This window comes from Protopterus annectens, chromosome 10.part0 (assembly GCF_019279795.1).
Source record: "Protopterus annectens isolate FY-2018-M chromosome 10.part0, PAN1.0, whole genome shotgun sequence".
In the NCBI taxonomy this organism is placed as follows: Eukaryota; Metazoa; Chordata; order Ceratodontiformes; family Protopteridae; genus Protopterus; species Protopterus annectens.
The window spans coordinates 287107055-287124748 of NC_056744.1; the positions used below are offsets into that span (position 1 = coordinate 287107055).

At 41.0% G+C, this 17694-nt stretch overlaps 1 protein-coding gene across 2 annotated transcripts in view; it reads left to right on the top strand.

Moving 5' to 3' along the window:
* NAT9 (N-acetyltransferase 9 (putative)) overlaps positions 1 to 17694 on the top strand; it is a 209102-nt gene that overhangs the window by 164200 nt on the left and 27208 nt on the right. For both annotated transcript variants that reach the window (XM_044085162.1, XM_044085163.1), the window contains exon 5: positions 11395 to 11454. In XM_044085162.1, coding sequence (XP_043941097.1) covers positions 11395 to 11454 — 60 coding nt within the window. The remainder of the gene's footprint in view (positions 1 to 11394; positions 11455 to 17694) is intronic.

The window sequence follows — 17694 nt, forward strand, 5'->3', positions numbered from 1 at the left end:
TCAGATCATCACCAATCCAGATCAGATCATAAACTAATCCCCCCACCTGAAATAAAACCACAAAAAGTAAAGAACTTCAACTTCTCAACTTCTCAACTTACACTTCTACACTTCTAGTGTGAGAACCGGTGTGGTCCCAAATGCGTGACACACGTGGGAAGAACAGATTACAAGCAAATGCCTACCAGCACCTACTGGATCATGGCAAAGGCAAGCCCAAGCAAAACAAAGAAATTTTGTAAAAAAAGCAAAGCGGCCGTGTAGTGGTGTGGAGGCCACAAAACAACAAAAACTACACAAAAGGAGGCAAACAAGAAGCAAAAAGCAAAAAAAAAAGCAGATCACTATAAAACTATAAAAGGTAAAAAAACTAGCTCTCATAAAAAAATCCAAAAAAAAAAAAAGAAGAAAAACAACAGAAGAGAAAAAGACAATCATAAGGCCTTCTAGCTATATGTGTTAGAAACCCTAGGAGGAAACTCCCAGATATGCTCTTGTGAACTACAAAAATGAAATTGAAGATTACTGATCCTACAGACATTGTGAATTACTGACATGACAGGTGGTTCACTATAAAAAATCCCCTCCCTCCCCAAAAGTGAGAGAGAGAGCCACCAAAACGACAGCCCCGCCCCATCTCCTCCGCCCAAGTGAGAACTGCTAAACAAAAAAAAAACACAGCATCCATGGGACAAATGAATGTGTCCCGGATGCCCAATCCAAAAACTCTGAACTCAATGAGGACCACACCCAGTACAGCTTCAGTCTCACTTCATCCTAGTCTGACAGGTGGCGCAACTGGGCGACTGGCGCACTGCAACTGTGGTCCCACTTCGTGCAGCCCCTACTCTACCGCCCATTAGCTTGACCCATTAAGCTGACAGTTTCAAGGATAAAGCCATGGAGATTATCATAAAATGGACCATAACAAAAATGAAGAGGAATTTTGCAGACTTTCTTCCATCCCTCAATGGCTTTTGTCTTGGTTGACTTTTGGAAACTTTTTGAAACAGTTATTTTGAGGACAGGCAGTCAAAACTCAGATGGCGAGGCGCAGGCAGTAGCGAGTAAAATACATCCTCGAAACCCTTGAAGGCTAAATCCATATTAACTTCATTAGCAATCATCACAAATTTACCCCTCACTGGATGGCTGACATGCTGACCAAACAGGGCTGCAAATATGTCCAGGATGGGGTCCCATTGCTGGCGCCATGTCAGTGTCAAACCCTGTCAGTCCTGGTGTGGTCTTGTTATTGTTTGGGCTAGTTTCAGCACTTAGCAACGGTCTACACTCCCAAATACAAGAAAACATAGCATTATCTTGCAAACTTACATCTGAAAGAGAAGCACATAAGACAGTAAACATCTGGGAAAAATATCCTTGCCACAGATACTGGAAGCGGATAACTGGTTAAAACGTATAGGCAAAAGTTAATGCGAAAATAAGTTAAAGGAAAAAAACAAATAGTCCCCTTTACCAAAAAACAAGGTTACCCTGAGCACCCAAGAAGGTAAGAATTGATGAGGGGGGGAGAAGTTATTAGTAAGTCTGGTCTGAGGCTGACAGATAGTAGTAGACACCAAGAAGTCCACACATTCTAGGAAGACTCATGACATTTCTCTGCTCGGATAGAAGGGATTCTCATCATCACTGTCTAGAGGTCATAGTACTCATCAGACATCAGAATCATCAGACCAAGTATCTGACCCGACACTTGCAGCAGCCTTGTATCTGCACAAAGTTCCTCAGCAAAGGTGAAAAAGTGTCTCTCAAAAATGCAAAGTGTCTTGAAATCCTCCTATGCCCGACTGAAAGAACCCAGCTAACACTCACTCAGAGGCCGCCCTCCAACCACAACAAATTATTCAACAAGCCAGATTTGATCAAAATGCTTCCTCCAAAATAAAGATAGGATCAGAGATCTAATCAGATCCACAAGCTATTAACAAGAACGACGCATATTATTATACGTGACGCCAGAAACAGATTCATCACCCAGTATTCAATGCCCGCTAAAAATCCCGGTCGGTACATGTGAGGCACTTGCTGCTGGCCTTGTTCAAATCTTGACCAATGGGGATGGGAGAGATCGCAGAGATACCCAGGACCCACCTCAGTGTCACTGTCAGTTCGACAGGCACACACAAATAATGGGTATAGTTCCCCATACCAAAGGGGTGCGTAAAAGTCAAAAAATGAAAGCTAGGCTTGTAAATGCCCTCGGCAGATAGCCTAGTATGAACCTATGATATAAATGTAACATGCCCTATGTCATACATGATAATTTAATAAAAATGTTTCTTGTTTAAAACAAAAGACAAAAATTCTTAACTGCTTTTCACAGGAATGTGTTTCTATGATGACTTCTGAACTCGTATTGCAAAAATGGCATTCCTAACTCAATGCAAAGTAGACTTGTATCTAAAGATTTCCTGGGTTTCTCTCATCAGTGTTAGTCTTCAGCAACAGAATTTCTCAGGATTCTAGCATTCATGGCATCTGTGATTCTCATGATTCCTCTGACTGGGTTACACTTGAGAATGCTGGATCCAGACAGTTTTTAGGAACCACTGAATTTTTCTCATCTTTTGGACATTCAGATTCCAGTATTCAGTTTTGTGAAGAGAGATGATCTTTGGTGGATGGACCAGATTTCTCTGAATCCAGGTCTGCATTCTCTTTCACATCACCTGTTCAGTTAAAAACAGATGCTCAGATGCTTCATATTTTGCTTGGGGAGCTGTATCTATACTAGAAAAGTGCATAAAGAGAAGTTAGTTTTGATCCATGTGATAGTATCCATTCACCAACTGTGGTCCCCATGACCTTTGCAGATATTAACATACAGTTCCACAGTGATGTAGTGCTTAAACAGGGGGGCAGCAGGTCTTCTCAGGCTGTGGGACCTTTGGAGACAGCAATGCAGCACTGTTTAGGTCTTCAAGCTTCATACATTCCATCAGAGCAAAATATAGTGTCATGCAAGCTGACCAGGACTGACCCTCACAAGTGGAAATTAAATTGGGGGGAGGGAATGATTCATTGCTGTTGGAAGATCATTGTAGTCTCTCCCTTTTGGCCCAGGTAAGAGTGTTTCTCCCTTCTTGTGGAATTGGCCAAGGGCAATGATCACAGGATTCCTTAAAGATCAGAGGTGCACAAGACTGGGGGAGTTTGAAACAACTACAACAAACTGCGTGGATGATTCAGTCTTGTTATCCTTTAGGCTCTTTGTCTGAGGACATGTAGCGGGTATTGAAGGGACAAAAAAACGTTACTAGGAAGTATGTTAGTAAGTGGAAGATATTTGCTTTTTGGTTCTGCTCTAAAAACACAACCCTTTTATGGATTGTATACCACTGGTTTTATAATACTTGTTTGAACTGCTACACTCGGCCTGTCATATACTTCTGTCAAGATTCATCTTTCAGCCATTTCAGCATGTGTGCCCCTGGGTCTTCATCTTTCTCTTCCTTCTCAGACTTTATGCAAGCTGTTCTTGAAAGGGGATTTGTTTGTTAGATCACCTAGGAAAAAGGTGCCTCCTCCTTGGAATCTTAACTTTGTGGTGGAGAAGTTAACTCCTGTTTTCCTTTTACCTAGCTCATAAGGCTGATTTACATTTCATTACTTGGAAGACTCTGTTACTCCTCTTGCAATTGTCAAAGCAGTAAGTATCTTAGTTGCAAGTTCTCATGGTGGCTGAACACTAATTGGTTTTCTGTAGAGATGGGGCTTCTCTAACAGCAAATCCATTATTAATGACAAAAGTGGTTTCAGAATTTTACATTGTATTGAGACATTAGTCTCCCTGTATTTTTTCTGAACCAAAAAAAAAGAAAGGAGAGAGGATTCTACATGCACTGGAAGTACTCAGATAACTCAAATATTATTTTGAGAGAACTAAGTCCTTTAGGAAGCTGAACAGCTGTTTATGTCCCATAAATGGGCAAACAAAGGTCAACCCATATTGAAACGGACTATTTTCAGATGGTTGCTCCATTTCTTTCTTTCTGTTATTCCCACCATAATAAAACACTTGCAGGCTGAGCCAATACACATTCAACTTCAGCCTTGTCTTTGGTGACATATTATAAAGAGGAGGACTCTAAAAGCAGTCTAGGGGCATCTGTTTGGTCCTGTGTACGTACTTTTACTAAGTACTGCAAACTGGATTCCTTTTTCATGTCCAGACAGGTTTTACTAGGGTCATTCTCTAGAGGCTTGTGAACCCCTAGCCTTTTTCCTTGTAAGGGTTATAAACTATGGTAATCTTAACCATATAGCTAAGTCTGCTGCAGCATTGATTTATGATGAGCATAGTACATTTGTGTAAGTTGTACTAACCATAACAGTAGATGCTTGATTAAATTGCTGCTGTGGTAACCACACCCACCTCTCACCCTTCTTGATATATATTTTATTCTAATAGAAGTTATATGTTCCTAACTCCTGCTTATTTCATGACAAGATATAGCTAAGGCTACTGCGGCAGTGAACATTGAACATCTACTGTTATGGTACGTGCAGCTTATGCAACTGTACTTTCTCCATACCTTTCCTTTTCTTCTGGTCCTATTCTTTAGAAGTCTTTTGTGTTTTGGCACCTTCTTTTGCTGCCTGACTTTTATTTTTTATCTACGTCTGGTTTGATTTACATTCCTGCTTCCTTTGAAAATGCTTCTGCATTTCCTACATGTTATGTTTTTTTAGGAGACCAAAACAAGAGTTGGCACAGGGATTTGCTACTGTAAACAAGTATTGCTGTTTTTCTGGGGCTCACTTTTAAGTAGTGTACCACTTTGTAACTGTTTGTGGCTGTTCGAGTTTTCATTTGTTTTAGCACTGATTTCTGGCATAACATAACCTAGCCAGCACAATGTGACTTAGTCTGTCTGGCCTGCCTGAATGTTCTGGCTAACCTAAGCAACTGGCTTGTACTCTTTCATCCTAGTCCTTCAGGATCCCTAACTGGTTTAGAAGTTACAGGCGTTCTTTGCTATTATTACTCATTCTGGCATTATTAACATCATCATACTGCTGGGATGAATCAGAGCTGTCTTTTGCCAAACAAGAAGCAAATCAGATTTTCATTTAAAATATAACCATAACAGAGAGAAAGTAACTCCTGCTGGAGCCGAATTGACACCAGCCGTGTTTTTGTTTCAAGGTGATCACTGCTTATGGCCATTTAATAGTTTCAGGAAAAGTCTGACAATGTTAAAATATTGAATGGCTTGATAAAGGAGGAATTTATGTCTGAAGCTGCTTTAAGTCTATCAAGATTAAATTATTTTGGGGCTCAGAACTCTGGAAATGAACGTTGAGATTTTGAGGTGTTTAGTTAGTGCAAGAGGCAAGTAGTAGTAGCTTTTTCATATGATTACTAGGGTTTGCCTATCTTTAATACTTTTAGAAGCTAAATAACCATATAATTGAGTTTCTCTGAGATTTAGCTGGCTGCAGACTAGAATGTTAGGTATAGGTATGTGGGTATAAATGGCACTTTCTTTAAGTAGCATGGAAGTTTGCCCACAGTATTTTGATAAGGCTTTTGCTTTGTATATTTTGATAAGGCTTTTGCTTTGCATATTAGCTCATATGTTAAGTATTCTGGCAGCTAACCATTTTGTCTCTTCAGCGTTTTGTCATTTTGATGCGTCAGAAAGGTCAGTATTGCCTTTTTATTTCAAATAAAATCAAACCAATAACTTCAGATTTTAACACTTGTGTTCGAAGTACCATAATTAAAAGAAAACATTAGATGGTGTTAGCATGGCTGTTTATTTTGAATAAATAAATGTGTCTGGGTAGTCTGACTATTTTTATGGTTAGAGCACATTGCATTCAGCCTATTTTAAGTAAATTTGACTTTTTAAATGCGCAAAAAGACCAGCTTACTTTATTAAAGCCTCATTGTTAATATGTTTCTAAGAGTGGCAATATTGAGAATTTTTTTCTCCCTTTTTTAATACAGTCAAGGAATAGTCTTGTGGTCACTCCCAGTTTTCCAGCCAGCAAAACTTTGCTGATATTGTTTTTTCCTGACTTGAGTGTTTTGGAGATAACTGACCATTGTGTACTGAATCTGCCAAAGAAAGAAATAATCCCGTCCTTCGTCCCAAAATCACACTTAATCTTATCCAGAGCTATTCCCCCCCGTCAGCAGTTCTGCATCAGAATAGAGCTTTGTCAGCTCCTTTGCCAAATATGGATGGAGAAAGAAAATAATTTTCCTGCCTGCCACTTTACTACTTGATCTCCTTTTATGACCAGGGTATGTGGACTATTTAGTCACTACATCTTACACAAATCTTCAAGATAGTGTCTATATTCTGATCTTTGCGTCCTCCCAGGTATGATGGCCGTACTCTTTTTGGCAATGATGGATATTTACTAATTTAAACACTCTCCACTCTTCTATTGTATGATAATTATGTATGTATTTTTCATATTTATTTAGTAACTGCATAGGTAAGCTGGTCAACATGTTTTTTTAAGCTGTACTCATGGTAATTCACATTTATGTAGTACAACATATGTTCAGTCATAAAGCTGTTTACACAAATGTAAGAAAGCCTGGTCTAAAGAAAGAAAAAAATTGATTTTAAAAACTTGAGTAAGCTGTGCTGAAAAAAGGCAGAAATTTTATTTATAACAAAAGAAACAAGAGAAAGAAGAAAAATAATAGAGAAATAAACTATATAACAGAGCAGTGTGTACTTCTTAGGACAACCATACGTAAAACAAAAGGAGTAATAAAATAATAACACAATGCTAAAGACAACTAAGGAGCTTCAGTAGCACACAAGAGTATCACACAGTACCAAGAGTGTAAGTCACTCGTTGTAACAGCTGACTAAAACCAAACTACAAACTGTGCATTTTCCACAAAACATGTACACAAGTGTTCTGTAGATACTTTGCTCATTTAGTATAGAAACACGCTAGGCTTGCTGTATTCTGTCACATAGATTTTAGCTACCTATTTGGTCAGCGTTCTTCAGTCTTTGCAAGTTGCTTGGCAGTGTCAGTACTGACTCGTAGGGATAAAAGTTCAGGTTTTTCTGTGCATAAATGATTGGCTGCAAGTACCTCTATCCGGCTGATTCTAAGTCCTTATTTTGGACTCAAGCTTTGACTTCACGTCTAATGATCCCCTTCATTAAGACCTTCCTGAATATCATTTTTGCTCATCCTTCTTGCTATAGGATCACGCTTGGCTCATTGGTTCAGTGTGTCATGTTAGCAGTCAGTAATGCTGCCTGGTACTTTTCTGATGTTATTGAGTGTCATTCTTGTTTGCACTTTTTCTAGCCCCTTTGTAAGGCTACTCTTGCAAAACTGTTAAGTGGCAGTTCTGTCTTAGGTGTTACCATCTTCCAGGTGTCAGGATCTTGACATGCCTGTTAAGCAGACAATACTTTTTTTCAGGGATATTTATTTTGTCATACAAACCATCTCAGGTTCTGACATCAGTTCATTCCTACCTGGTTTGAGGGCTCTTCAGAAGAAATTTTTGTCTCTTGCTTACCAGCTTCAAGAGTTTGTTTGCCCATCAGTGAGCTAGTTCTAAGGATGGCCGTCTACTCTTTCCAGGCTTAGAATCCCTCCGTAAGTTGCATTATTCTCTTCCTATTGCCAAAGCAACAGTGGTGTGGCAACTAAAAGATTTGACAGTTTTTTGTCCTTTCTGCTATGTGGCCATGAGAATGTTCTGCAAACCTTGAGAGGATTACCTGTGACTTCTGGAAATGTAGCGGCATGCTTGCTCAACCATGCCATCACTCCTCACTCGACACTTAAAAGGATCTAGAAATAAATGAGAAGAGCGTTAATTGGGTGTTCTTTCTTGTTGAACTCGAGGAGGTGGATCTGTTTGTCTGCAAGAAGAATGCCGAATTTTCTTTTAATTCTTTCTTTTGTGAGACAGATGAGGGGAGGAAGAGTAGTTTGCAGACTCTGTCACTATGCTGAAAGCACCTGTTTAAACAAGCCTTTCATCCCCTGCCTTTTAATTATAGGGCGCTGGCCAGAGTGTCTGTTAAAGCATATAAGCAGTAAGCACTCGTAAGAATTGTGCAGAACAGCTTTTGAGTTGCAAACAACATCATATTCATGACATAAGTCTCAGCTGCTCGATATTAAAAGTCCACCTGACAGACAATTATGGCTGTTAGTTATATTATTTCTAACATCACTTGGCTGTCAAGCTTGGCTCACTGCCTAATGAATACAGCTTTGAAGTTTAAATATTATGCTTTAAAAGATGTTCTTCGTGTTTCACTGTTGCGTTCCACGGTCACTTTTTGCCAACACTTCACGGTTGGCCAGATCCAAACAAACACGGCTGGGTCTCTGCCAAAAATCAATGGTCAGTTCTCTTCGCTCATGGATGCTCTTCTTTCTGTCCGGGAAAAGGAGAAGGGAAAAGGGTTTCAAAGGGAAAATTTTCTGGTCCAAAGAAACAAAACTCATGGAGAAATATTCTTGACCTTTGTATTACACAACTCCCTTAATCTGAATTCAAGACCTTTGATGCTTGCTCAGAAGCAGCTAAATCCTCTCTTTGAATTTAATCTGGTGACATTTGACTTAAAAGGGCATTTGCCTTATCAGAAGTTGACAAGAGCACTTAGAAATTACCTGCTCAACCCTTTTGGTTAGAGCGCACTAAATTTTCTTTTCTGCCTTTGCCCCTGCTTCCTATCCCTGGTTCCACTAGTCTCACCAGAGTCTTCACCACTAGTACTGCACTGCCCTATTCAGGGGATCCAGATCATTCATCTGCACTGACACCTTGGACGACTCACTTAGATCTTCTGCTTCAACCTTGGTCTGTTGGCGCACTTCTCTTACTTCTTCGCTCTCCTCTTCTACTGAAAAGAAACATCAAATCCCTTCTCAACAACAAATTTACAAACAACCCCTCTTCAAAACAAACTTACAACAGTTCTACACTTCACTCCAGAAAAACAAACTCAGCTGGCTACTAACAACAAACACCTTTGGCTTCTCTATCTCAGCTCACTGCAAAATTCTGCTTCTGTCATTGCCATACTTCCTGCTCTCTGTTGATTCCAAAAGAGCAGGCTTCATGAAAAGCTTCAATGGTATCTGAAGTGTATGGTCTGGCATTACCGCGATCTGGATATTCTGATTCCTCTGATCCCCTGCCTCCAGAAGGAGTTCCTCTGGTGGTCCAGGGCATGCTTTCCTTTAAAGGAAAACCTCACCCCTTCCCTCACACAAAAAAATCCCAACCACGGGGGAGCACACTTGCTTGGAGGCACACTTTTTCTAAACCTTGCCAGCAGGACAACCACAAAGGACCATCTTCACTGGCACATCAATCTGAAGGAAATGTTGGCAGTTCAAAATGCCCTAAAGCCTTCAAAAACCAAACAACCTTTAGCCTCACACCTAGACAACACAGACACCTGCCACGTCACAACAAGGTCATGTGGTACATCAACAACAGGGTTCTCATTCATACCCCTTTTTATGGGACTTTATGGGACACACACATCTCTATTGAATCTCCAATTCAGCTCCAATCAATTCACAGACAGGGAATCAGAAGAATCTCAGCACAGACAGAGCAGAAACATTTCAGATGGATCCTAATGGATAACTTGTTCAACAGGATTTTACTGCAGTTTGTGGATGTCCCCAGATAGATCTGTTTGCATCCCATCTCAATCATCAATCATCTGCGCTTTTGCACCAGCACCTTCCAAAACAAGCTTGAGTTTGGAGAGTGGATGCCTGTCCTTTCAGCTGGAGAAGCATTATGCTTCCCTCCCTCCCTCTTCCTCTACTGCCTGTACTACTGAAGATAAAACAGGACAAACCCAAGTTTCTCATCTTGATTGCTCCAAATTGGCTCGAAGTTTTGGTATCTTTAAACAAACTATGCTGGTCCTGTCTGAACTACCTTGTGAAGTAGACATCAAATATATGTTTTGCAAGACATTGCTTTGCTGTCTATACCAAGGGCCTGTAGAATCTGTGTTTAGTTTCTATACCAGCGACCTGTCAGATCTCCAAGATACCATTCATTTTGATTAAGTAGTATTAAAACTCAGTTGCTTTATAAGTAGTCTTATGTTTTTTTTCCTGTAGTCAAGCAGGCCTTTTTTATGTGTAGCAGAAGACTTGGAGCACAATATGGCCCCTTACATTATATGCTCATAAATGGCAGAACTGTTTGCTGAGGAATTCTAATATATTTATTGCCTTCTTTGTCATTGTGTGGGGAAAAATACCTGTTTCTTGATAAATTGTTTAATTTACTACCTAGCTGTTTTATTATTGCTGTTATTTGTTCCCTTCATTAAAATTAAGTCTGGTGTTTTGCACATGCATTTGTATTGATATAGAGGACTTACTGCTTCCATATTTTCCTATTTGTGCAGATTTGTGTGACACAACACTGCATTAGGGAATGCTTTATCAAGTTGGCCCACAAACATTATCATGTGTTCAAAAGTTCTCTTTTTGTTTGTATCCTACCATTGAGGAAGGGTGGGCAGAAAATGTGAGGGCATCAAGTGCTTTGGACTTTTGTGTGTATTATTTTGTGGTAATAGCTTTGATAGTGTAAGGTAAAACAGCTGTGCAAGTATTAATTACAGTATTAAAGCTGTCAGAGTCTCTCCAGCTATTATGGATAGTTTTTCCTGTCTGTATGATTTTGTTTTAGATTTTTAAACGTGTGAGTGATCATGTACATATTCATGATTTTGTTTAATAGTTATGATATTCTTAACAGGGGATGGCATGAAAAGATAATCTAATATGTCTCCAAGTTATCTACATAGCAAGTGGCTGCTGACAGAGACAGTTTGAGTGGTAGCTCCTATATTGTGTAACAAATTACAAAAGTATTGTATGAATGTTTCATGTTTTCCATTTGTAGATCATGCAGTGAGAGAGTCAGGAAAGAAATGGGGAGTACTGGATGCTGTAACTGGATTTGCTACTTTCCTTGATCACAGAATATGTATGCAATGTTTTAGATATAATTTGAGCAGAAAGCTTTGGTGAAGACAAATGATAGTAAATGGTTTTATGTAAGATTGCAGTACTGCTCTGTGTTTGTAAATTTTTCATATACGCTGATTCTAGTTATTTCTGCTGATAAAAACTATTTTTACTAGCTTTTTTGGAATAAATGTTTGTTAGGTGTACACAAGTCATGTACATGTTTCAAAAGAACTATGCGCAGACTGAAAGAGATGTTGACTTCCTCATTGAAAATGGAGCCACTCATTTTTCTCTTGCGTTATACAAGGGGCAAGAAGTTGCTATGGAGTAGAATATATATGACAGTGTGTCTTATATTTTATGATTTCTTAACATACATATTGTGCATAATTTGAATTACAGAGCCCAGTTACCGAGGAAGAGGTTTTGGAAAGGAAGTGACCCTTATGATGCTGTATTATGGTGAGCTAAAATACGTTATTATGTTACTTCTTTATCTTTTGCTTTAGTTGTGTATACTTTCATTCATTGATCTGCTCACATTTACTTATATATATATATATATATATATATATATATATATATATATATATATACACATTCATTTACTGTTAAGTGATTGAGCACACACAGTAACTTGCATACTCAAATTTATACATAGACTTTCGTACTCACACTTGCTGTTAAATGATTACACATGCACGGGCACGCTCACACATTTTTATTTTGTTGCACTCATTCATAGATTTTATCTCATGCTTAAATTCTCTGTAAGTTCTTCACGTGCTTAGTATCATCTCTGCTAAACATACCTCCTTTCCACTTTATTGACCTTTTCTCTTGCATCTCTGTTGGTATAAATCTACTCCTTAAATTAGTCTGTACAGGTGATTCAGCCAACATCACTGCTTAGTTCACTTGCGTTTATCTGACTGTACACTTTGCTTAAAACCTCTGATGTTATTGGTCACTTCATATCATGTGAACATGCAGCTGTGTCCACTTACTTTACGGCTGAACTTGTCTGCATAATGAGTTCACTCTTAATGGCTTGATAACATGCACATAGGTCTATTGTTCAAGCACATTAACATGCACCATGGTCCACACTGTAATAGATTGTGACTTCAGTGTTAGTACATCTGACTACAGTTTTACTTCCCATACCAGTTGCTTTTTCTTGTACACTTTTTTATTGTAACACGCAGTATTGTTAGTTAGACTGATGCGACTTTTACTGTTTTACTGCTTACTACATATCCCTGTGTCTTTTTTTTTTCTCTCCAGCTTGTAGAGTCTGCAGTGTATGTGAGGTGGTAGTTTTTGTGTGCAAATGGCAGCATTTCCTAAATATTTCAAATGTTTATTTCTTTATTTATTTGTATGTCTTTGTTTACTGGGAAAGTCCAACTGAGTAATACTCATTTTCAGCAAAGGCCCGGAGAGAAAAGCTCCATTTGTTTACATTGCAGTATACTAAGTTTCAGTTAAACACAGGCCAGTTAAATTTCTATTTACATTTATACATTCTGAGATTTTACAGAGGTGAAAGTTACTAAAGAAAAAGACCACATGGAGCTTAGTGGATTGTACAGGCAGCAGTTATTTATAAAAATTGTTTTGTCTTTTCAGCGAGAGGTTGAGTGTATTTGGTTTAAGAAGAGTATTTGGAGAGTATCATCCAGTGAACACAAAGTCTTAACCTTATGATGAGACAGAGAAAAAGAAGAGGTGACTTAACCTAAACAGTCACAAATATCCTGAGAGATAAGTAAAAGGAACAATGCAGTTTAAAAGGCCTATGAGCTAGTAGATGAAAGTCTTGATTTTGTTGTTCTAGGACATAGTTTTAGTAGCAGAGTTAGTACAATATCACCTTGACCTGACGAATAGTGATAACAGTAAAAAATTGCATTGGACTGTTTGAACTACTGTATAATGTAAGGAGGTTTTAATGGACTTTGAATTGCAAAGTCCAAAGGCCGCACCAATCCCCGCAGATCGACAAAACTATGAGAACAAATAAGCCATAATGTATTAGTGCAGCTGTGGAAAATTACTGGCTCAGAACTCAAAGTGGTTACACAAGAAAAGAAATAAACTTAAGGGAGACAGTGGACTGTTAAAAACGGTGAATTGAGCACAGTTAAAAGAGAAAGTATCACCGGGACTCCTGTGGTCTAAGAAAATTGAGCTATTATAGTGGACAAAGTTCTTTGTTTTAGGCCACCTTAATATTTAAAATTTACATAAAAATATAACCCACATACTGATGTTCAAGCTGCAGACTTCACTGTTACATATATATTTGTTTGCTTGCAGGGACACCTTTATAGCAAAATAAAAACACACTAAAGAGACAGTTGAGTGCACTGAGTCAATGTTGACTGTACACAAACACTAGCTCAGAGCTGAAAGTGGTTTAATAACTATCTCGGGCAAGGAGAAATAAGAAAGGAAGGGGGAGACCACGGATGACTTCCTTGAGTAAATGTCAGTGTCTGTTAGGAAGCAGAGAGTAAAAGCTGACCAGCAGGGTATCATTGGAGGAAGATTTACAGACTATAAGGCTATTGCTTAGAAACTATGACACTGAAGCACTTGTCTTTAGGCTAGTCACTGCGCAGGCTGAAATACATGCAGAAGACTGGAACCCCCTAACACTTACTTAAGCACAAGGACAGAGGTGGTGCAAAGCTTGTCCTGTGTAAATCGTGGGTGGATTGAGTGGACTGAGACTACCTATTGGATGAGCCTGTATGCTTTAGGGATGTTTTCATTGAAGCCTGTAACTCCCTTGTATCCTGCAAGAGAGGTTGGGAGAGGGAGAGACTAGGAAGGAAAGAATGATCAAATGATTTAAGTATTTATACTTTGTTAACCAAGTAAATGAACTGGGGCAGGAACCCTTTGCAGTCATGACCCAGGCCACAGTGGATAAGGTAATAACAAGGAAGAATTCTACTTAGGAATACAATAAAAAAAATACCGTCATTAAGATATTTGACAAAGATTACATGTATACTGTATAGCTAGGTGTGATACCAAATAATTAAAACATTCAAAAAATTGCAAGAATGCTTTCATTATTAATGCTTAAATATACAGTGTTAACATGGAGAAAGCATATGACAAGGACTACAGAGCTAATAAAGGCTATGTGCAAGAATCCAGTAACACAAGTAGGGGATCTGATGTAAATCTTTATTCATTCTTACTGTTAGGACTTTGGTTCCGTCCTCGGAACTGACATGGCCGTTACCAAGCTTGCGCCAGCCAAAAACTCTCAGCTATGACCTACCCACAATGCCCCACTCATAGTCTCTTCAGATCTCGTTTGCCACGTTCCTCGTCAGACGTGCCAAGCCTTCTCTCAAGCTAAGTGTAGCGTTTTTTGTGATTTATCTATATCATTGCCTTCCTCTAGTCAGTTTTCACTAAATATCATCTTTTCATCTGTAAATTTATGTACTTTATTTCTAAATCCTACCCTTTACCTTTGGTAGCCTTTGTCATGCCATCGTAGGTACTGTCCCTCTCCCCTACGTTTGGTAGGCCTTTTCCTACCACTTTGTGGTATTTCTTAGTACCATTGTTGGTCCTTTTTCTATCTGTTTTTTAAAAACAAACTCTTCTTCTTTAACCTTGATGTTGTTTTGGTTGGTTAAATTGCAGTTTAGGACTATAGTGTAGTTTTCTATGATGTCTGATAAAGTAAAACTAAGATTTAAACAGTGTGATAAGTGCAGGTGTAAGATGCCCAACTCAGATGGTTACACCCAGTGTGTTTATTGTTTGGGTGTTGACCACATCAATGTATCTTGTGATATTTGTTCCAGCTTCAGTAACCGTACATTGGATGAGAGTAAGAACACGCTGATTCTGAAGGGTATGATGAAAATTCCCTTCTCGGAGGCACTTTCTGGGACGGAGGTCTCACCACCTCCTAAGACTAAAAAACATAAAGAGAAATGGAGTCACTCTGTTCCAACCTCTCCGTCCTCCTTGGAACTGAGTCAACACCGGGTTTCTCCCATGCCTTCTGTGCAGACTACTTCGGCACCAGGCTCCATGTCTTCTCCCTCGGTGCCGCCCCTAATTCTGACTCCAACCACTGTACCAGCTTCAGCACCATCCTCCTCAGTGCCAGCCTTGGTTTTGACACAAGTTCCGACTACTGTCAATGCATTGGCACCATCCCCGGCCACAGGGCCGATGTCTTATACGCCTCCACTGACACTGACATCATCAGTTCCGAAGGTCGGACACCTTCCCACAGCCAGATATTCTCCCACTTGTGACCCCTTTTTGGGACACCAGTTTAGTCCATTTCTTTAGAGACCTGAATCTCCTTCGGCAGCTTCCTTCAGATCCACCAGGAATCTTTCAGAACAAGATGTAGTGAGGGTTGTGGACCAGCTTTTGGCAGCTAGAGGATTACCCACCCCTGTTAGGCCTTCCTTCCCTCTTGGAAAGGAAGCTTTCATAGCATATTCACCTGTATATCCTCCTCCAGCTTCCTCCCAGGCCCTGGAGACTTCAGTACCGATGGCATTCTGTCTCAGCACCGACTGCAGAGGCTCCCCTGTCAGCACCGTTTACTCTTGGTGCAACGGCTCCATTGGAACTGGCACACTCTCGGAGCAGTGATTGGGCTGTCGGCACCATGGCTCCTAGTTTGGCACCTATTTTTTCAGTGGCGCCGTATACAGCCATGGCTCCCCCGGCAGCTACCAGTCCTCTTGGAGCTCCTCACCTGGAGGCGGGCTCCTCAGGGCGGGGTGTGACCCCAGTTCCGAGGTTGTCCTTCTCGGTTTCTGGCTCCCATCCCTCCTTGGGTGGGCCTGCTTTCCAGGTGATAGAAAGGGTCCTTGCCTCAACAGGCTCGCAGTTGGCACCATTGGCATCGACATCAGAAACCCCCTCTAGCATGCAGCTGTCCTAACCCCCTACTCTGGGATCCCAAGCACGGGAGCCGCAAGACCTTCCCTGGAAGGGAACCCTTTCTCCGAGTCCTCCTCAGAGGATCCCACTGGGGATCCATCACAGAAGAAACTGTGCAAATGGAAGCACCTTGATGCCCCTGAGGAATCCATCACCGAAGACACTGATTGCGATATGAGAGAAGGGTCCCCACAATCTCCCCCAGAAGACGTCTCATTTGGAGACATTCTTGATATCCTCAAGCAGATGGGAGACTGGATGCCCTCCAACCCTTCTTTGGAGGAATCTGTGTTCTTGCAGGCCTTCCGTGCTTGGCCATCTACTTCCTGGGAGACCCCACCTACGGATGAGCTTGTTAAACTTATTGTGCAACGTGCCTTGAATGCCCCGGATAACATAGAACCTGTCCCCCAGAGGCCAGATAAAATTTTATCCACCCCTGAAGACCAGCCCAATTGGTCCAAGCAGCTGGTAGTTGATTCCATGGTCGTGGCGGCGGCAACCAAGAGGGAACTAGCAGAAGATAGTTCCACTGTTCATCCCACGAACAGGGAGTCTCGTGCTATGGACAGACTGGGGAAGCGGGCCTACGCTTCAGCGACCTTTACCATTCGATCGGTGAATTATCTGGCACACTTTACTCGCCTCCAAAGAGACCTAATCTCAGAAATGTCTGCCTCTTTGGTGGGGGTACTGCCTGACGAGGTGCGTGATACTGTTGCCTCTCAGCTGACTACCCTGGAATCCATCTCGAACTCCTCAATGCTCTTGGTCTCTCACACCACCGAGGGGGCAGCTCTAGCAGCCGCATCAGGCTTCGTCATGAGACAGCATGCTTGGATGCGTTTGTGTGATTTCACGGACCCCTTTAAATCTTCCTTTGTCAACGTGCCTGTTGACGAATCTTCCCTTTTTGGTCCCAAACTAAGAGACGCACTATTACATAGTGAGAAGGACAGAAAGACCTTATCTGCTGTGTTTATACGTTTTTCCTCCCCCCCAGAGATCCTATTCCAGGAACCAGAGGGGAGGAAAATTGTGGTTCAAGAAGTCCCAAGGATCTTTTCGTGACACTAGAGATGAGCAATCCCCCCAGGGCAGAGGGAGCAGCTCATCCGGAAGATGCCCCTTTCGGGACAGAGGGGGGTCCACGCAACCAGGGTGCTAGAGATTCCTTCTCCGGCTGACCCTACTAGCGCTCCTGAACAACGGCCCAATTGCTTTCCCCTGGAAGCAGTCGGTGGTCGATTTTCCCTGCAGCTACAGGCCTGGCAACTCATAACAACAGATGCATGGGTGCAGAGAATATTATCCAGAGGCTATCGTATCCCTTTTGATCTTACTCCCAGACCCGTGAAACGAATCCCGGATGTCCAACCCAGTCAGAGGGAGGCTGCAGCCTTAGAAATCGAAAAGCCACTAAGACTAAGAGTCATCCAGCCAGTTCCACCAGGCCAGAGAGGATCCGTGTTTTACTCGAGGTTCTTTTTAGTGCCAAAAAGACAGTGGACTGGAGACCAATCCTGGATCTCGGCTTACTAAACAAATTCATAAAACCTCAAAAATTCTGGATGGTCACGGTACAGTCCATCCTCCCCTTTCTGGGGAAGGACAACTGGATGTGCTCTATAGACTTCCAGGATGTGTATTACCACATAAAGATGGTCAAACGCTCCCAGAGATTTCTCTGCTTCCAGCTGGGAGCCAATCACTATCAGTTCAGGGTACTGCCCTTTGGTCTCTTAACAGCCCCCAGAG